This window comes from Numenius arquata, chromosome W (genome assembly GCF_964106895.1).
Source record: "Numenius arquata chromosome W, bNumArq3.hap1.1, whole genome shotgun sequence".
Classification (NCBI taxonomy): Eukaryota; Metazoa; Chordata; class Aves; order Charadriiformes; family Scolopacidae; genus Numenius; species Numenius arquata.
The window spans coordinates 11,107,222-11,128,687 of NC_133615.1; the positions used below are offsets into that span (position 1 = coordinate 11,107,222).

Genomic DNA, 21,466 nt, shown 5'->3' on the forward strand with positions numbered 1-21,466 from the left:
TCGTCCTACATATATGTGTGATACAGATTTCTCACAATATACGTTGATTTTCTCAGGAGAGACATATATGCATTCATTTAACCCTAGCATTATAAAAAAAATACAGGCTAGACTTGTTTCATCATTGCCAATAATTTCTGTTAATTTAACACTGTTACCATTAGTAGTCTTTCTAGTATGTCATGCAGCCTGGTATTAACTATGACAAAGAATAGGGTTTTCGCATCTCTTCTGAGAGATTATTTCGCAGCTTGGTACTTCTGACTGTCAGCTTACAGTTCAGGTATTTTCTTGTAGCATTTGGGGGTTTGTTTCTTACTGTTTCAGTTCTGCTCTTCTCTGTCTCATCTTACTTCTATTTGTTGCTCTCTTCTGAACTCCATTTTGAACTCATATTTGTCTATTAATGATGATCTAATTCCACAGGTAGCTAAGCAGTTTCTTATTTATGGTTTTTGAGAAAGAAGCGTGGTAAAATTCTGTGGCTTGTATTATGCTGTTTGCAAATGTAATAGAGCTGAATATTTGTTCATAAAGTTCCCACACAGTTTTAAATTTCAGTCTGAACAAACTTTCTTGTTTCGTTACTTGATATGTATGCTGTGATCTTTCAGTTTTTTACTCAGTTAAAAACATGTTTAGTTTGTGCCTCCTCTACTTTATGTTTAAATGTTTTTATTTATTTTATTTTTTACTTTTAGCATCTCCATTATTCTTTTCCATTCCACAGGTTTAATTCACTATTAAGTTTTTGTTTTAAGTCTGGGGAATGCCACTGAAATTGTAGTTATATTAGCATAAAGCCAGAATAGTACTCTGGTGAATCTATTCCCGTAGTTCTAATCTCTTGAGGTTTTTTGAGATACTTCTCTATCATTGCCAGTGTTTGCAACTCTACTTGAATTACTACCATCTGTGAATTTCATAAAAAATCGTTACTGAAGATACTAGGTGATATTTGAGCTAGAGTAAAAATCCCCTAGAAATAGCAGCTCCAATAATAAATTATCTTTTATAATATTTTAGCTATTTTTGTAACCTAGAATGTAGATGTCATTTTTTTCAAAGCCATCTTGGATAAACATTCTTCTATGCATTGCAATTATGAATAGGTTTTCCAATTGTATAGGATACTGTGTTAAATAACATACTAAGAGCCAAAGATAACTTTTCCATCTACTAATTTTGCAATCTATCTTTAAAAATGTCAGATTTCTCAAATATGATATGTTCATTATAAATCCATGCTTCTTATTGTTTGTGGTTCTAATATCCTATAAATTATTTGATACTTTTTTCTTAATATAATTGTTTTATTATTTCACAAGGTAGAATAGTCTGTAAAACTAGGTTTTTTCTCGTTGCTAGTCTTCTCCCCAGCTTTTCATGCCACCTCCTCAATTACAGCAGAAAGCTGTTAAGATAGAGTTACACAGGTACCTGAAGGACAGCTGTCAGAAGCCTAGATCACTTCTTTTTTACCCATTCACACCTTTCCTTGAGGCAGAACAGCTTTAAGAGCAGAGGCTTTTCTGTTGCAGGTAACGATCAGTGAACAAGAAGCAAAGAAATATTCAGTTTCATGTGGAAGCAATTCCCTGACTGCTCCTATAAATAGCAGGACAGTCTGCATCCAGACAGGAAAATTTTTTATTTTTTTTTTCTAATACTTCTTCACAACTTAGCAACAGATGACAAAGATGCTGATTTAGAGTTTTAGAGGCAAACCCTCAAGATGCTGTTATCTGTGTCTGCAGATGTTTATTCCAAATAGATTAGACTCTGCCCCCTTTCTTGCCATTTTTCTTCAAGAATGGGAAAACAGCTGGGACAGGACCCACTAGACCACAAACAAGGAAGACAAGTGTTTTTTTCTGTGCTTAGTGAGTATGGCTAGATTTGGATTCATTTAGCTATGTCTAACAAGAAAGAGCACAGTGGGATGAAATGCAGATACCCAAGCAGAAACAGGAGGTTGTGAGTCTGTATGACATATCACCTTTTAAATTTATCATCTTGGATCTGGGTACAAGTTTGGTCAGGGCTGTCAAGGCACCAAGATAATGCAGCTGGAATGCATTCGGCTAGAAACTCATTAAGTGTTCACAGTGTAGTATGGTAAGGTAGGTTCATGTGGATTTACCAGTTTACCCACTTGGGTCACCATTTGCTACAGGAGTTTTGCACTGTGTGCCATTTTGTAGTGTAGATACCACACTGGCCTTTCTCATCAGGCAGAAAAATTTTGAAACAGAAGTCATCCTGGTGACGTTCAAAGTCGAGCCTCAGCTTCACCCTCCTCTTTCTCAAGACTTTCTAAAAACTACACTCAGAAACAAATTTTCCATACTGATGGTACTGAGGAACAATCATTAAATATCACTTGGAAGGTATCAATTCAGTCAGATGCTAGTTGGGAAAACAATTTATTTTGCAGGATGGCAGGACAGAGGATGAATATGGCTTTAAGGATGGGAATAAAAACAAAGCAAAGCTATGTATTGCTAATAGATCATTCAGAACTCCCAAGAAGGATGACCAGTCAGCACAGGCTTTGAAATGGCCAAGGAAACCCATTTTTTTCCTGGGGAAAACTTTCCTTCAAGCACATAATAGTTGTTGTGTGTCAAGCTTTACGTTAGAGTGAAAGATAGACTGAATTATGATTAACGTGCTGTCATTGGAGCAGAACAGGCATATTTTTGTATTTGCTACAAGGATTTTGACTTACATTTGGGCAATTATATGTCTTGTAGAGTATGTATAGACTTTAATTTACAGGTTTGGTGCATTTAAAGATTTAGATATGATTCTGTAATCCAATCCGTTTAGGGGTCCATATGCCTACGGAGAGAGTCATCAAAGGTAATAAGAGTTTTTAAATGCTGTGCCCTTGGCTGTCTGTTTACAGGATCACAGTTTACAGATCAACCTGTACACTATTGGAATCTATGGAAATATTCCCATTATATGCAGTATGAGCTCAAGCTCATATGCTCAAGATCATATGCTAAACTTCCCACTGCTTGTTTAAGCAAAGTTCCTATCTACAGTTTGGTCCAAACAATACAGAAATATCAGATTGTATTTGAGTTATTTCCATATTGGAATTATTAACGTGTACTCCTCATACATGCAAAATACAACACTGAAATATTTAGATTCAAAAGAATGTAGGATAGTTTCCGAGCTTCTGCTAGTAGAAAATTTATATGCTTGCAATAAATAGAACTGGAATAAAAGGGCAAGTACATTTTCTTTTTTATGCCAGAAACACATGTGATATTTTAAAGGTAGATTTCAACTGAGTTGCGGGGTGGTGGTGTTATGTGCAGGTGAATCACATTAAATCATTTTGATTAGTAACTGAATATCATTTTTTTTTCTGTATTTACCTGCTTATTGCCTTAGTTGCTGTTTGCATTCTTCTGAAATGGTTGGAAGTTGTTTGTTTCTTTGTTCTTCCAAAGGGTTTGAAATGAATAAAATGGGGTTAAAACGAGAACATAAAATGTATGGTTAAAGGGGGCTTTTTGCTCTTTTTTATCTGCGGATAAAAAGTGTAGAAAATTGGAGATCTCCAAGAAACAGTGTAGAATATTCACTTCTGAAATTATGTTCCTTTGGCAAGGTGCGTGGAAAAGATTTCAAAAAAAAAAAAACATAAGCGCTGGCAAAATTTGTAGGAATGACGGAAAAAATTTTAAAGTGTTGGTATAAGAATTCTTTAAAAATCCTCACTTATTCACATGTGAAATTAAAGTAAAAAAGCATCTGACCTTTTATCGGCACACTGACTAAATAAAACTAAATAATTATATTTAGCAAATTACAAAGTTTTCTAAACAGAAGTCTGTCTGCCTTTGGCTTTCTTTGTTATTTGTTCCACTACACTAAAATATTGTGGTTGAATATGGGCATATTTTGAAAAAAAACACCAAAAACCGCACCAAAAAAAACAGTGAAAAGAAGAGAATAGTAAAGTTTTCAAAGATGATCTTAGTTCTAACATTAATTTTTGAAGACTAAATATTATTAATACAATAGAAAAGATCCTTGGATCCATACAAATTTTGTCACTCACCTAAGTATAGGTAAATTTGAAGATCCAGGAGAATTTTTACCACTGTAACTATTTTGTTCACTCAAATGGAAGTAAAGCATGCATGTTAAGGTCCTAATCCTATAAACATTTAGTCATGTTGAAATTTAAATGTGTTTTACTTTTATATAAACCAGTTGAGCTGCTCCTATCTATAAGATTGTACTTAGCTTTTTGAAGGATCAGAAGGGTCATGAAGAATTGTAAATTTAATTTCTTTTATTTGCTTAATTTTTTTTTTATTTTTTATTCTGTGACCAAATGTAGCTATTCTTCAGTGAAAACAAATAGGAATCTTAAAAGAAAAATGAAAATCAGTCTTGTGTGGCTCAGAAATTGTTATACGTTTTAAAAGGATAATATATTAAATATATTTCACAATAAGCATTTTTTTGATATCATAGAATCATAGAATACCAGGTTGGAAGGGACCTCAAGGATCATCTGGTCCAACCTTTCTTGGCAAAAGTATGGTCTAGACAAGATGGCCCAGCACCCTGTCCAGCTGAATCTTAAGTGTCCAATGTTAAGGAAAATAATGATGAAAATGATTTTAATCTCTTAATTTGCTCTAATTATTTTTTTATCTTTGCTATGGGTGTACCATCTTACTGTTTGTGCTGTTAAAAGTAAGAACTAGATACATGATATCATTATTGTGATTTACAGTCAGTAGAATTCCTAATTCCTTTGGTCCTTTATGTTGAACAGTTCGGGCCGTGGTACTTGCCTTGATAATGAGCCTCCCAAGCGTGAATTTCTTTATCCATCTGTGGCCCCAGGTCAGGTGTATGATGCTGATGAACAGTGTCGCTTCCAGTATGGAGCAACATCTCGCCAATGCAAATATGGGGTAAGAAGTCTTAATCCTTATGCTGAGTGTTCTGTATAGTCATTTGTATATATTCCTTTATAACATAAATCTTTAGTTAGATGCAGTAGTGGGTTACAGGTTTCTGATAGCAAACTGTCTGGTACCATCATATGTAAGTAAATGGTACATTTTAATCCTTATGCTGCATCTTTTGCTTGAGTCATTTGTGTGTATCGTACACCAAAATGTGTGGGTTACAATGAGCTGGAGAAGCATTCTTTAATTTTAGGAAAAGGAGCCCAGAACACTTGATCCTGCTCCTTGTAAAGTGTGCTAAGAATTTTCCCTGATTTCAGTTAAATGAGATCAGGTTCATGTATTAATCTTGAAACATGAAATCTGTTGTGTTGGCTTTAACTTTTCAATTTGAAGCTACATTTCGAATTTTTTTCATACTTATATTGATTTGTCAGGTCTGTTTGTTTTTATTTTAATTTTTTGTGCTAGCATTGAGTTTGTTGTTTCTCACATTGTTCAGATCTCTTTTTGAAAAGAAGAATAATTGGTTATGGGAACAGAGGAACATGAAGCTAGATAGCTGAATAGAATACTGATGAGCTAAGTACTAGCAAAGCTTTAGCTGCAATACCAGTGTGCAATATTTAAGGCAAAGAAATTTACAGTATAAATAAAAACCTGCACACTTAGGCCATTATGCAGTAAATGTATAAACATTACTTAAAATCTTGCAGCCCAAAGTATGTAGTAAAAGAATGCATTCTGCTGTGGTTGTCATCAAATAATCAGCTGAGACTAAATTAAATAAACCTTGAAAACATATCTAGTGGTTTAAAAATATATAGTTTTAATAATATTGTAATTATTAGATTAATCAAATAAAACAATGTAGTCATTGAATTTACTCTATTCACTCCTCTAAAGGCTAGCTACAAAGAAAGTCCATTTTTTAATATTCTAAATACAATATTATTCTCGGGATGCCTCTGGCAGATCGCATTGTGCAAAGGATTTAAAAGCTGTTTGTAGTTGGCTGACTAGCTCACTGGATTTTCTATTCTTGATCCGTCATCAAACCTCTTTTGGCCTTTATCGTTCCTGTAAGTTCTCACTTCCCACCACTGTTCTTTCAGGGGCCTGTTTCCTGTCACTACATCCAAGGCATACCCCCCCCTTTTTTTTTTTTCTTTTTTCTTACAAATTCTCACCACACTCTTTATTTTCAGACTAAGGAAATCTGCAAGTATTTAATTCATAGAATCATAGAATTGCTTAAGTTGGAAGGGACCTTTCAGATCATCTAGTCCAACCATCAACCTAACACTGACAAAAACGATCACTAAACCATATATCTAAGCACTATGTCTACCCGTCTTTTAAATATCACCAGGGATGGTCACTCAACCGCTTCCCTGGGCAGCCCCTGTTCCAATGCTTAATAATCCTTTCAGTGTAAACATTTTTCCTAATATCCAATCTGAACCTCTCCTGACACATCTTGAGGCCATTTCCTCTTGTCCCATCGCCTGTTCCTTGGGAGAAGAGACCGACTCCCGCCGCTCTACAGCCTCCTTTCAGGGAGTTGGAGAGAGCGAGAAGGTCTCCCCTCAGCCTCCTTTTCTCCAGGCTGAACACCCCCAGCTCCCTCAGCCGCTCTTGACAAGACTTGTGCTCCAGACCCCTCACCAGCTCCGTTGCCCTTCTCTGGACCCGCTCCAGCCCCTCAATGTCCTTCTTGTAGTGAGGGGCCCAGAACTGAACACAGCACAGCCTTTGGAGATACACTGCATTTTAAATTAAACTGGAAAGTTAATAATGTGCAAAACCTGACTTTTCCACATGTATGTGGGGGTTTTTTGTTGTTGGTTTTTTTCTCTTCAAACTATATTAAACTATGTAATCATTGTTGTGATGATCATGCTGCACAGTACACTTCTGTTCTTAAACCAGTTTCTAAAATGCAAACAATTGGAAGTAATGAAGATGTAGATAATCTTAGCTTTATGTGTTCCGCTTTCTTTTTGTTTTAAAGGTTTTTTTGGGATTCCCTTATAGATACAAAAAGAGGTTGATGCTTAATTGAGGCAATAGATAAAAGAACTTAAGTCTTCATGTGACATTACCAGTCCTCTAAATTGATATAGTGTATTGTATTCCATCAGTATGCCATCAGTGTGAGCGTGACTTATAAATGTTTCTGAAAAAAACACCCCTATTGTTAATAATAGGATTCAGATTGTATATATTTATATAACAGATTATTGTATAACTCTGGTAATGTCCACTCTAAGAAATTATATGCATTTAAAATAATGTCTACATTTAAATATATTATCTCCCACGGCCATAATGCTCTGAAAATGACATCATGATGATTATGATCATATAGATTTCAAGTGATAATTTTGAAAGGAAAAAAATAATCTTTGCAAACTGATAGTGCAGATGGAAAATATCCACACAAGGAAGACCTATTCATATATGAAAGGGTTTTTAGAACTGAGTAGAACTAGATCTAAATACCAGGAAAAGTTGTCGAATACTCTGTTCTACACTTTCAATATCAAAAGTAAACAGTCAGTACTGTAGATGTTTCTTTTCGATGCACTGTTCACATGAAGATGCCATTAGTAGTTCATGGATCTTACTCTAACAGACACATGTGCAACTATGAATGGAAAAACATAGTAAAAGTCCCTAATGGACAGGGGACCTAATTCGTATACTAACTCCTTTCTAATGCTTCTTTCAGCGCTTTTTATTTGAAGTGCCTGGTAAAAAAGGGATAGAGCAGATTTTCCAATGTGGGATTTAGTGACCCAGAAGTAAATAAATTCTAAAACAAAGGGAAATATCAGAAAATTGCTTGCCTTTTTCTCTTGCTTCTTTACTGATTTGTGATGGCAAGACATGACAAGAAACAATCAAAGTCAAATCAAAGGCAAAAAAATTATGTCTCCTTTGGGCTCTGATATAGCTGTCAACATAGTTGGTGTTTTTAAAGTAACTTTGAAAATCTTCATGTTCTTTCTGCTTTGGAATTCTATCCTAATGTCTTATTAATCTTTAGAAAAAATACCTCTTTCAACCATCTAGCTTTGATGTTCATCTGTATTCATTGCATTTTCTCCCATATTTCTTCATCCATTCCCTCTTTATGTATATTTTAAACTGTTGCTTTTGATCATAAATTAGGTCCTAATCCTGCAAAGAATTTTTCACATTTAAGCACATGAAGCCTTTCTCACTTATGAAATTTAAGTTAAATAACGGGTGTGGTGTTTGAATGATTAAGGCATCAAAACTAAAGTACTAAAGGGACTGCAAGGATCTGCCTTTCTGTGTGTGTGTTTACTGACAAGGAGTCAATTTGACCTTGAAAGGAGCTCTTTGGTAGTTGTACTGATACTGTTGTGATTACTAGACCTAATTAAACTTTTTAGTCACTTATAGACAAAACTGTTCCACCAAAAGCATTGTGGCTATTGGTCAGATTTCCCTATATCATTCAGCACGTTAAGTCAAACAAGAATTCAAAGAGATGCTTTAGGTCTTTGAGCTAAAAAAATAAGACTACATGTTTGCAAGAAAACAGTGATCCTTCTAATGTCACATGTATTGTTCTTTATACTATACTTTCCATCATCTCTGATACAGGGGAAATTTTAAAGAATTTAAGTGAAGAAACAGATACTTTTAATAAGAAATTGAGAGGCAATGTCTCAAGATACTTAAAATATTTAATTTTTAGGGTATACTTTCAGATTCAGGAGAACATTAAATTTATGACTTCCAGTGAGCCAAATTGTAATGGCTGAAATGTCACCATATAATACTGATGCATAGCTTTTTCTTAAAGGCAATACGTGCTTTCAAGTATCTTACTGGTTTCATTGCAGTGGGAGTTTTTGAGGTTATTAGGGACAGTATTAGTTCCTGTTCTTTTATGTAGGTACTAGATATGCTACATCTTCTAGGGTGATGCAGTGTGAATTCTCTGCTGATTGTCAGGTGTGGCTCAGTTCTTCTCTGCTCTGTTTGTGTGTCAGTTCTCCTGAAAGTTCAGAAACCTTTTATTTAGGTGGGTGTAAAGAGAACCTTTTTCACTGACTCCTTACCTCCTTAACCTTTGAGCATCTGCCTAATAACAGTTGGCTGTTGGCTGTCTCTGGGTTAACTCAGGAAAGAATTCCAGTCTTGACTGTAACTTACAGATTTTGTGGTTCAAAATAAGGCTTTGCTGTAGAGCTGGTCCCCGTGTTTTTAGGACAGAGGCTAAAACCTCAGACATTTTAATAGCAGTTAATACTTTATGCATATGATTGATATTGCTGTGGTGCACTTTATGATCTGTGAAGCTGTTTGCAGCTAGCATGGATTTCAGAGATAGTGCCTAACAATTCTTTGGCATATTTTTTGCATTAAAATGCAAAACCATCATTGGTGTCAGTAAATACTTTGAGTAGAGGGATAAGGGGGCAAAGTTTCCTTTTCTTTGCATACATGGCTTCACTGAAATCAGCAGAGCCAATCTATTCATATTTCACACTACAATTTAACACATCAGGTAATGTATTTTAGCTGATGACAGGTAGCTCTTTTCTTTGTCATGGTCTTATGTTTGCAATTAAGTTCTCCAGTTAATTTGCCAACAAAAAATAGTTTAAAACTCAAATACTAGTTTTTATTCATAATTTGTTAGTGCATTTTGGAAGACAGTTCAAGCTATGAATTTACTGCTTATAAACAGGCAGAATGAAGATATATTCTCAGGATAAGGAGTTCTCCTGTTGCCTTCAGTAGCTCCCTTGCACTATTTGTCTCTAGGAAGCTTTTAATGAATTATGAGGAGTGGCCATAAAGTTAATTACCATTAATAGAAAGTTGCTGGAAAAGTGTCAACTACAGAAATACAGGACATGAAGTTGTCATACCTTTACTGCTTCTTAGTTTCTCACATGCCAGTTCAGAGACAGAATAGTGTAACTGAATTAGAAATGATCAAAACAAAACAGCATCTGGTCAGATAACTTTTAAATCCAGGAGAGTAAACAAATTGCTATACACATCTGTTCTATAATATTTCTTAGAATAGCCTGAATTACAACTGACCCTTGTAATCAGGTGATGCAGATTTTAATGTTAGTAAATTAAACTGTCATTGTTTTCATGAAACACTGATGTGATTTGCTCCAGTTAAATAAAGAGAGGTATTTAGCTTGATGTAGGGCTTTTATAGGAAGATGGAAGCAGATTCCAGGAGCTGTTTTTTCAAAAAGGAAAGGCAGAGAAGCCACTGGTGTGTATCTTTGCACCAGAACTACCAGTTCCCTTCTGTTCCCTCACCCTTTGATACTATGACTAGGATTGTGCATTCAGTTGATTCTGTACATAGTAACTCACTGAAAAGTGACTTCCCTGGCTTCCTACTTCATATCATGGTTAAGTCACTTTATACTTGGTGTTTGTTAGCAGACCATAAGTAGTTCGATCAGATTGATTTATATTACGTTGCTCGCAAACTGATGTTAAGAATATGTGTAGGCAAAGAGAGGAATTGAAGATCCTGGTATTACACTCTCATTTTTATCAACTTTTCCATTATTTTTTATTTCATAAGAACTTGCCTGTCAAGTGCAAAAACTCTCATCACTATTGTGCAGGCCTTTTGCATTTAGAATGATTAAAGTTTTGAGCTTTTCTTGTGTAACAACTTACAGTATCGTGTTGTAATTAAGAATGTTTGAAACACTTTCAGCTTTATTCTTAAGGTGAATTTTGTTCCCTTTTTTTGTAAGATTAGGAGGTGTATAGCCAAGGGAAATCCTAGAAGTTTTTATGAATCCTAAAGTGGTTTTAAATCCTTTTTGAATCTTTTTTAAACAAGTTCCCATAGTCCCCTTTCTTCTTTCCTAGGACTGTCTTGTCTCCAAATCCCCTTTCCCTTTCTCTCTTTCTCTCTCTCTCTCTTTTTTTTTTCTCTCTCACAAGAGACATAGACATAACACGAATGTACCTGGATCTCATGAAAGTTGTTTAAAAAGTGCAAGGGGAAGCCAGTGATCAAAGCAGGAGTGCATTAGATGATTGTAGAAGCAATGATGAGATTCCAGATACTGGAATGTGGTTGGAATAAAGATGGGATAGATTGCATGGGTTTGAAAGGGAAGATGCTGCTTGGAGGTGATTGACCTTGTGGGGCTTCTGTAGTTTCCATAAGGTTCACATAAGCACCCAATATTTAGGAAAGAACGCTGGTAACATAATATGAATGTACTACCTAAGCTTCCAATTCTGTTTCACATTCTTTCAGCATGTTTTGATTCAGAACACGCTGCACCACTTAATGAGCATTTGGTAGTAGAACACTAAAATGGTTACTTTTGGGTGCTTATCTGAACTAAACTGAACCTTCTGAAGTTCACCCATAGTTATTATCACCCTTATAGTTTTAATCGTGTTGCCATCAGGATTTCAGCAATGAGGCTGAAAATACTCAAGGCTGATGCTTTTCAAATCAGAATTGTAAGTTACAATTCAAGCTAGTTATTTTTATGCTCTATTTTAGCAAATGCTCGTCAAGAGGTGCAGCATATTATAGATGAAACATGCTGAAGTAACATAAAATCCTAATTAACATTTTACAATTTTATGAAATTTCCCCCCAAATTATCATGTTTTAATATGCATTGTGAATATATTTCCCATAATTTTTTTTTAATTATGGGCCAAACTGCTAACTTTTGTTGGAGGCTTTTGTTAGTGTTGAAAACATTAAGAACAGCACAGCAATTTGATCTTTGCTCATATTGCCGGCTGAGTTTTCATTGTGCTGTATTGTTACCATTTATGATGATTATGATATAGGATGGTTAGATGTTACATAATTTGTAATGCCTATGTATAATTCTGCATGACACAACAGAAAGAGGCTCCATCATTGATAACACTTAGGCAAAAGGAAGATAATTTGATTTGCTGTTTTTTTTCTCTAGATGGGTTCAGCTTTGTTTAATTTACTGCAAATACAAGCATCCGAATTCCAAACTGAAGTCACGGAGCCCTAAGATACACCGTTACAGGTTGTCATCTATCTTGTCTTGATCTTGTGAAAGGCCTCAGCTTCAGTTTATGTTTCCTGGATTTTTAAAACATTTTCCCTTGTCTGCTTTGCAAATTAATAATTATTAAATCCATATACTTGGAGGCGGACTTTGAGGTCATTGATTAATTTAGATATGAGGGGGGAAGGGGAGATAACTGGGCCTGTCAAGATTAAACCTGAGGAAAGCATGCCACGGTTTGAAGGAGGCCACATTAGTGAGGACTCACACTCTGACATTTCATCAGAGAAAGGTGATAGACGTTTAGAAATTACTGCTAGAGAACAATGGGAAAACCCTTTCCTAGAAGGGGAAAAGGGTACTAGGCTAAGAGTTAACAAAGCTCACGGACAGAGCTTTAAGCCGAAAGTTAAGGGGGATGGGGATAAAACCAGGCCTGCTGGTAATGAACCTGAGTGTCAAGGGCCAAAGATGGGGGTGAAATCAGTAGCCCAGGTCAAGTGCATCTATGCTAATGCACGTAGCATGGGCAACAAACAGGAGGAGCTAGAAGCCATTGTGCGGCAGGACAACTACGACATAGTTGCCATCACGGAAACGTGGTGGGACGATGGTCATGACTGGAATGCTGCAATAAGTGGCTATAAGCTCTTCAGAAGGAATAGGCAAGGAAGGAGGGGCGGGGGTGTGGCTCTGTACATTAGGGAGTTGTTTGACTCTATAGAGATAGACTCCAGTGATGAAGAAGTGGAGTGTTTATGGGTAAGGGTGAAAGGGAAGGCTAACAAAGGTGATTTTGTGCTGGGAGTCTGCTATAGACCACCCAACCAGGATGAGCAGGTTGATGAGGTATTCTATAAGCAGCTGGCTGCAGTCTCGCAAACGCCAGCCCTTGTTCTAGTTGGGGACTTCAACTTACCAGACATCTGCTGGAAATCTAACACAGCAGAGAGCAGGCAGGCTAGGAGGTTCCTCGAGTGTATGGAGGATAACTTCCTGACACAAATGGTAGGTGAGCCTACCAGGGGAGGTGCCTTGCTAGACCTACTGTTCACAAACAAAGAAGGGCTAGTGGGGGACGTGGAGGTCGGAGACAGTCTTGGGCTTAGTGATCATGAAATGGTTAAGTTTTCCATTCATAGTGAGGTAAGGAAGGGGGTTAACAAAACCTCCATCTTGGACTTCCGGTGGGCAGACTTTAACCTGTTCAGAACCCTGGTTGGGAGAGTCCCGTGGGAGGTAGTCCTGAGAGACAAAGGAGCCCAGGAAGGCTGGACGCTCTTCAAGAGGGAAATCCTAAAGGCCCAGGAGCAGGCTGTCCCCATGAGGCGCAAAATAAAAGGGCGGGGAAAATGGCCGGCCTGGATGAACAAAGAGCTCTTGATGGGACTTAAGGAAAAAAGGAAGGTTTACCACCTCTGGAAGAGGGGACAGGCAACTCAGGAGAAGTACAGAGATTGTGTTAGGTCATACAGAGAAAAAATTAGGAAGGCAAAAGCCCAGCTGGAGCTCAACCTGGCCATTAATATAAGGGACAACAAAAAAAGTTTCTATAAATACATCAACAAAAAGAGAGTGACAGAGAATGTCCATCCCTTACTGGATGAGGGGGGAAACCTTGCAACCAAGGATGAGGAGAAGGCTGAGATACTTAATGCCTTCTTTGCCTCTGTCTTTAATAGTCAGACCAGCTACCCCCAGGGTGTTCAGCTTCTTGGGCTGGAAGATAAGAATGGAGAGCAGAACAACTCCCCTGTAATCCAGGAGGAAGTAGTTAATGATCTGCTTATGCACCTGGACACGCATAAGTCTATGGGGCCGGATGGGATTCACCCAAGGGTACTCAGGGAGCTGGCGGGAGAGCTCACCAAGCCTCTCTCTATTATTTACCAACAATCCTGGTCAACAGGAGAGGTGCCAGATGACTGGAGGGTGGCCAATGTGACGCCCATCTACAAGAAGGGCCGGAAGGAGGATCCCGGAAACTACAGGCCTGTCAGTCTGACCTCGGTACCGGGAAAGATCATGGAGAGGATCATCCTGAGTGAGCTCTCAAGGCAAGTGCAGGGCAGCCAAGGGATCAGGGCCAGCCAGCATGGGTTTATGAAAGGGAGGTCCTGCCTGACCAACTTGATCTCTTTCTATGACCATGTGACCCGCTTTCTCGATGAGGGGAAGGCTGTGGATGTTGTCTACCTGGACTTTGGTAAGGCCTTCGACACCGTCCCTCACGGCATTCTCCTGGAGAAACTGGAGAATCATGGCATAGACAAGTGTACCCTCCGCTGGATAAAAAACTGGCTGGATGGCCGTGCCCAGCGAGTTGTGATTAATGGAGCAAAATCTGGTTGGCGGCCGGTCACCAGTGGTGTCCCTCAGGGCTCAGTTTTGGGGCCAGTCTTGTTCAATATCTTCATTGATGATCTAGACAAGGGGATTGAATGCACCCTCAGTAAGTTTGCGGATGACACCAAACTAGGTGGGAGTGTTGATCTGCTTGAGGGTTGGAAGGCTCTACAGAGGGACCTGGACAGGTTGGATCAATGGGCCAAGGCCAATGGGATGAGGTTTAATAAGGCCAAGTGCCGGGTTCTGCATTTCGGTCACAACAACCCCAAGCAACGCTACAGGCTTGGGGCTGAGTGGCTGGAAAGCTGCCCGGCAGAAAAGGACCTGGGGGTGTTGGTGGACAGCCGACTGAACATGAGCCAGCAGTGTGCCCAGGTGGCCAAGAAGGCCAACGGCATCCTGGCCTGTATCAGGAATAGTGTGGCCAGCAGGAGCAGGGAAGTCATCGTGCCTCTGTACTGGGCACTGGTGAGGCCTCGCCTTGAGTACTGTGTTCAGTTTTGGGCCCCTCACTACAGGAAAGACATTGAAGTGCTGGAGCATGTCCAGAGGAGAGCCACCAAGCTGGTGAGGGGTCTAGAGAACAAGTCATATGAGGAGAGGCTGAGGGAACTGGGCATGTTCAGTTTGGAGAAGAGGAGGCTGAGGGGAGACCTCATTGCCCTCTACAACTAACTGAAAGGAAACTGTAGAGAGGCGGGGGTTGGCCTCTTCTCCCAAGGGAATAACGACAGGACCAGAGGAAATGGTATGAAGCTGCGGCAAGGGAGGTTTAGATTAGATATTAGGAAGAATGACTTTACTGAGAGAGTGGTCAAGCACTGGAACAGCCTGCCCAGGGAGGTGGTGGAGTCACCATCCCTGGAGGTATTTAAGAAACGTGTAGACGTGGCTCTTCAGGGCATGCTCTAGTGCCCGGGATTGTGGTTTGTGGTGGGGTGTTGTGTGTGAGGTTGTGGGTGTGGGGTTTAGTTGGTGGGTGCTTTTTTTTTTTTTGGGGGGGGGGGGGTTGTTGTTTGTTTGGTTTTGTGTGTTGTGTTTTTTTGTTTGTTTATGTGTTTGTTTTTTTTTTAATGTGGTTGGACTCGATGGTCTCAAAGGTCCCTTCCAACCACTAAGATTCTGTGATTCTGTGATTCTGTGATTCTGTAATTTTCAGATTATGCTGCTTTCTCTTAGTTTCAGTAAATTATTCACCCAAATTTAACGTTCACAAAAGATATGTTAGATTCATCCTATGTCCACCAATGTAGAAAAGGCTATCATAAATGGTCACCTTATGTTTGTGGGTGGGAGTGGGTGGGTGTGCATGCATGCATGCATGCATGCGTGTTAGTGTGTGACAAAAAGCAGTATACTTTCTACTAGTGATTTTGGGCCTGATCTTTCCAGGGAAGTTGCTCATATGTTTTTAAGGCTGGCTTATTAAAAACAGCTGCTTAGAGATGTTACTGATAGAATGGTGGTAATAAGGAAATATCTCAAATCAATAACTATGAAACTAAGGTAGTACCAGGTATAGGATTGAGCTGGAGAATAGAAAGATTTATGCACCTTAGAAGAATTTATCTGTTAACTTTCCAAAATCAGCTGAAAATAAAGAAGACATAGACATAGTAGTATCTGGTATAATTCCATTTTCATTTAATGAAATAAGAGCAGAGATGGATTTTCCACTTCTTTTTAGATATCTTATTTATTTTTAAATAACAATGTTATTTTTCATTTCATGTACAGGATGATGGAGAATGTACTTCAAATTCTACTCTTTTAAATGCAAAGCAGCAGGGGAATATAAACAACTTTTTAAATAAGCAGGGCTGTGTTTAAAGGAAATTACAAAAATACATTCACTTCTTGTTTTTTATATAAATTATTTCTACAAATTGATACATTGTGTTATTTCAGTAAATAAGTTATCTGTGTTTCGCATAGTTTTCCATAAGGAAATATTCTGTTGATTTTGGGAAATTGTATGTCTGTCTCAGACAGAACTCCTTTCTGATTTAAGCAGAGGTTTTTGCTTAAATATTAATAGTATGATACAGCCCATAGTAATTTTACATTCCTTTAGTTTTGTCTTTATGGATTTACTGAGGCAAACTTCTGCTGAAATTAAGGTCTGAATAAGGACTAATAGACTATGTCAGTAATAATATCTAGTTTTGATGTAGTGCTTTTCATTCTATCTCCCAAAGCAATTTAGGAAGAAGGAAACTATTTTTCTCATTTTATAGAGTAGGGAGGTAAGCTGGCGTACTTAGAATCATCCTGCAAACAGATGGATGACTAGAAAAGTTTTGGAGTGCTGTATCCATTAATTCACACTGTTCAGCTGATTATTTGATTGGAATTACGATGTCTGGGAGATGTTAGTTCAGTGAATTTGCAGGAGTCTAGTGCCACAAAGAAGCCTGAGTAGACAGAAAGAATGCATTTCCTATTGGAAGGAAATTGTTAAATACTCTCATTTGTGGATACGTTAGCCTGGCAATGAAATATGTTTTAATTATTACTTCCCCTTTTATGTTTATAGATGGTGTACTTGCGTAGGCATAGCAAAAGTGAAATTCTGCAAGTAAACCCCAGAGCACAAACCAGAATTCTGAATTCAAATCATGCTGAAATACAGATGTTTTCAAATTCCAGACTGCTATCCAGATCTGATTTTTTGCTTCTGTCTATATTGGAATAGTTGAAATATTTGTTTCTTAATGCAGTTGAATTTTTGGCTTTTCAGAACATTGAACCAAACTTCACAAAGTCAGCACAACTATTAATTTAAACATTTGAACTTGATCAGATGCAAAATAAGCACAGAGTCAGAAGTAGAATCATCACAGTCAGACACTTTTCATAGAATCATGGAATAGTTTGGGTTGCAAGGGACCTTTAAAGATCATCTACTCCAACCTCCCCTGCAATGAGCAGGGACATCCTCAACTGGATCAGGTTGCTCAGAGCCTCATCCAACCTGACCTTGAATGTTTCCAGGGATGGGGCATCTACCACCTCTCTGGGCAACCTGTTCCAGTGTTTCACCACCCTCAGAGTAAAACATTTCTTACTTATATCTAGTCTGAATCTACCCTCTTTGAGTTTAAAGCCATTACCCCTTGTCGTATTGCAACAGGCCCTGCTAAAAAAGTTCATCCCTATCTTTCCTGTATGCCCCCTTTAGGTACTGGAAGGCTGCTATAAGGTCTCCCTGGAGCCTTCTCTTCTCCAGGCTGAACAACCCCAGCCTGTCTTCATAGGAGAGGTGCTCAAGCCCTCTGATCATCTTTGTGGCCCCCTTCTGGACTCACTCCAACAGGTCCATGTCATTCTTATGTTGGGGGCCCCAGTGCTGGACACAGTACTCCAGGTGGGGTCTCACCAGAGCGGAGTAGAGGGGCAGAATCACCTCCCTTGACCTGCTGGCCATGCTTCTTTTGATGCAGCCCAGGATGCAGTTGGCTTTCTGGGCTGTGAGCGCACATTGCCAGCTCATGTTGAGCTTCTCATACACCAACACCCCCAAGTCCTTCTCCTCAGGGCTGCTTTCAATCCATTCTCTGCCCAGTCTGTATTTGTGCTTGGGATTGCTGTGACCCAGGTGCAGGACCTTGCACTTGGCCTTGTTGAATGTCATAAGGTTTGCACAGGCCCACCTCTCAGCCTTGTCCGTATCCCAGGTAACCACAGAATCTGCCAGCTCTGTTCTGTTCCCTTGTCCTTGAGGGCAGTTTCCCAGGGGGTCTTATTGACTAACTCCTTGAAGAGCTGGAAGTTTGCTTTCCTAAAATTCAGGGTCCTGACTTTACTCTTTGCCTGACCCATGTCCCTCAGGACTGGGAACTCCACCAGTTCATGGTCACTGCAGCCCAGGCTGCCTTCAATCTTGACATCAACCTACAAAATGAGCAAGTAAATTAGATGAAAAAGTATATAAGGCAGGATTATGATAGAAGCACCTCACACTGTCTGAAAGCAACCAGTTTTAGCTTTTCACTTTAAAATCAATATTGGATTGAAGTTTGGATTCATGGTTGCTTTTGATGTGAATTTGATTTAGTGTTGAATTTTAACTTAATGGTTGTGAAATTTGTAATCAAATTGAAGATATTTTTCAAGAATTTTTGTGATATATGTTCTGTGCTTTCCCTGTTATGTTCGATATTTTAAACCATATGTTTATTTGTGAATGCTTATCTTAATCTGAAAATGTTATCAGTTGAGTGGGAAAAGCAAGTGTTTTATTCAGAGATTTAAGTAAGTAAATATTTATGCTGTTTGCATTTCTTCAACAAAAAATTCGAATTTGAAAAGTAAGATAGTCTACATTTGCTACAGGTATGCCTTTACAAGTGGCAATATTTCTCCTCAAAAGAGGCTCAAGAATGTCAATTTATTGCACTACTTGCTCAAGCTTTCATAGAGCCACCCACCAAATGGGAGTTGGAGCATAACAACATAATGAAATAGCTTAGGCCTAATTGTCAAAAATTGGATGGAAACTCCAGAAATCATCAGTACTCATGCCTCATCACTTCACACCATTCTAATATGGTATCTTTTTAATGGATTTTTAAAAAGATATTTTGCTTCTACCAATCGTGAAACTAAATACACTGTAAATACCAGTCCTGCATGAATGGCACCAGCTGTTTTTAAACTTGGAAAATGATTTTGCGTTATTCAAGAAAAGTTTGTACTGTTGAACTATTGCTGCAGCTGCTAGTGAATAATGTATAAATAAATCAATTTCTATATGCAGTACAATGCAAGAAACATTAATCTTAGGGTAAAGCTTAACAGTTGTTCCTGTTGAGATGTATAGAAAAGATAGCCTAGGTGCCAGATACTCATTTAGTTCCTCAGAGAAATAATGAATGTTTTGTGGGGGACCTAATAACTTTTATTTACTCACACCATCTTTTCCTTTTTGCTCTTTGTACCAAGGTTCAGCCATAGAATCTGTGCAAGAATTATTTGTAGGTTATGATTTCAAGCAGCTGTTAAATAAAATGCAATAGTTATGACTATCATAAGATCATTTTTAAAATCTGAGTATCTTTTCAATTTTCAAAAATACTTAAAAGTAGAAAATATTCTTGTCATCAACAATTTGATGATTCCAGATTTTTTTGGCAAAATATTCTTAGGTAAAATATGGTGCCTTTGAAATTGCTCCAGAGTATTTCACAACCATCTATAGATTTATCTCTCCAGCCCAATTCTTATAGTCTCTGTTCAAAACAAATTTGTGTATGAGGACTGGAAACAATTTTAGGCCGTTATTCTGATCAACTTACTTCTGCCTTCTTTCCTAGGAAGTGTGTAGAGAGCTCTGGTGCCTCAGCAAAAGTAACCGCTGTGTTACCAACAGCATTCCAGCAGCTGAAGGTACTCTTTGCCAAACAGGGAGCATTGAAAAGGGGGTGAGTACAAATAATTTATTGTTTGAAGACTACAGGAGGAAAGAACTAGAAAATTTAAGGCCTACGAGCAACTATAAGAGTTCAAAAAGAGAGTTATTAGTTCAGAATACATTTGCATCCTAATGGAAGTGTCCTACAGAATTCATTTATTTTATATATGTAATTTATTAAAACATTTATCCTTGCTATAAAGTTCTGTAGCCTGAATCAAAAAAAATCCTGTTACTTACTCTCTGTATATTTTTTGAGTAATTTCTGTAAAAACTCTATTAGTTCTATTTTTATTAAATTTTATAGCCCTCTTCCATAAAGGACGGTTAAACTCTAGGTCTGTTATGGACTCTGAAAATGTGTAACATAGATCTAGAGCCTGAACTCTGTTATTTTGTATAGAAGATAAAACTTAATTCCTTCAAATATAAGATAAATCATACAAGCATATAGAAAAAAAGTTGCCTTAATAAATGGCTTTTCTAAAAGCCCATATTTCCCAGCGACCAGTCTATTTTGACTTTGAATTATTCCTTTAATATTCAGTTATATTTGCATAACTGTTTAGCTTGAAAGGATTTTGCTATGCAGTCTGATAAACCTTCCTACCTTACAGAAAAGTACAGAAAGTCAGTGTTGCAATAGATAAGCCTAGTGCTACTGTATCTGTCTGAACATTTGAATTTTGATTTTAAAACGTTGACTGTATATATCAGTAGTTTCAGACAAAGTTCTGAAAATGAGTTTTAGATTAAGAAGGATAGTAAAAGAGTGTTTCTCAATTACAAGGCAAAATCTATACAGATGATAAAGAGGAGAGAAAAATATTTTAATAATTAATTTACAGGATATATACTGGGGAAAAAGTGAATTCCATATACCCTTTTTCAAGATAATAAATTTTATGCATTTTTTTACAAAGTGAAGAGAATTTATTATATTAAACAATCTCCAGTATCTCTCCAAGAGTAGCTGCATCTGTCCTTAAGATTTACTGCTCCACATTGGATTTTTTTCCTAACGACGACTACTGTTATGTGTTGTCTGTTCTGACTCTTGCCATGCTAGCTGGGCTAGTTTCAACAAAGACTACACTGCATTTTGACTTGCAATCTGATGTTTAAATAAAAAGAATGAAAGCTTTTGGGCAGCTGTCACAGTTTATTAATCCATGCTGACAGCTTCCTTCAGGACTCATGACCCAGCATCATTCTGATGACTTTTCGATGCTGAGTTTGGAAATATTGGTAAACCATGTTAAATAAATTAATTGAAGGGATCACTTAAAAAAAATAGAGTTCTTAGTCTTAGCCAATGTAAATAGAGAGATGTCATAGTTTAACCCCAGTTGGCAACTAGAACCATGCAGCTGCTTGCTCACCTCCCCCTTTTCACGCCCCCAAGAAGGGTGGGGGGGAAGAAGGAAAAAAGGAGGGGAAAGGGAGGAAAAAACCCTCAGGGGCTTAGATAAAAGCAGTTTAATAGAAACAATAACAGAAAATGAAAAATAACAATAATAATAATAATGACACGGGTCACTCTCACCATCGGGTGAATTGGCACCATCCAGAGCAGTGATTGTGGATTCCCACCCCCCGGCTAACCCCCCTGAGCATGACATCTATGGTATCGAATATTTCATTGGCCATTTCATCATTCTGTCTGTACTTCTATGGGAAGCTGAACAAAGTCCTTGAATAGTGTA

The 21,466-nt window shown here is 37.9% G+C and overlaps 1 protein-coding gene across 1 annotated transcript in view; it reads left to right on the top strand.

Moving 5' to 3' along the window:
* The window catches only part of LOC141476605 (A disintegrin and metalloproteinase with thrombospondin motifs 6-like), a 148,994-nt gene that overhangs the window by 70,823 nt on the left and 56,705 nt on the right, over positions 1-21,466 (top strand). Inside the window, exons 10-11 of the mRNA XM_074165363.1 lie at positions 4,814-4,955; positions 19,663-19,770. Of these exons, the coding sequence (XP_074021464.1) occupies positions 4,814-4,955; positions 19,663-19,770 (250 nt within the window). The remainder of the gene's footprint in view (positions 1-4,813; positions 4,956-19,662; positions 19,771-21,466) is intronic.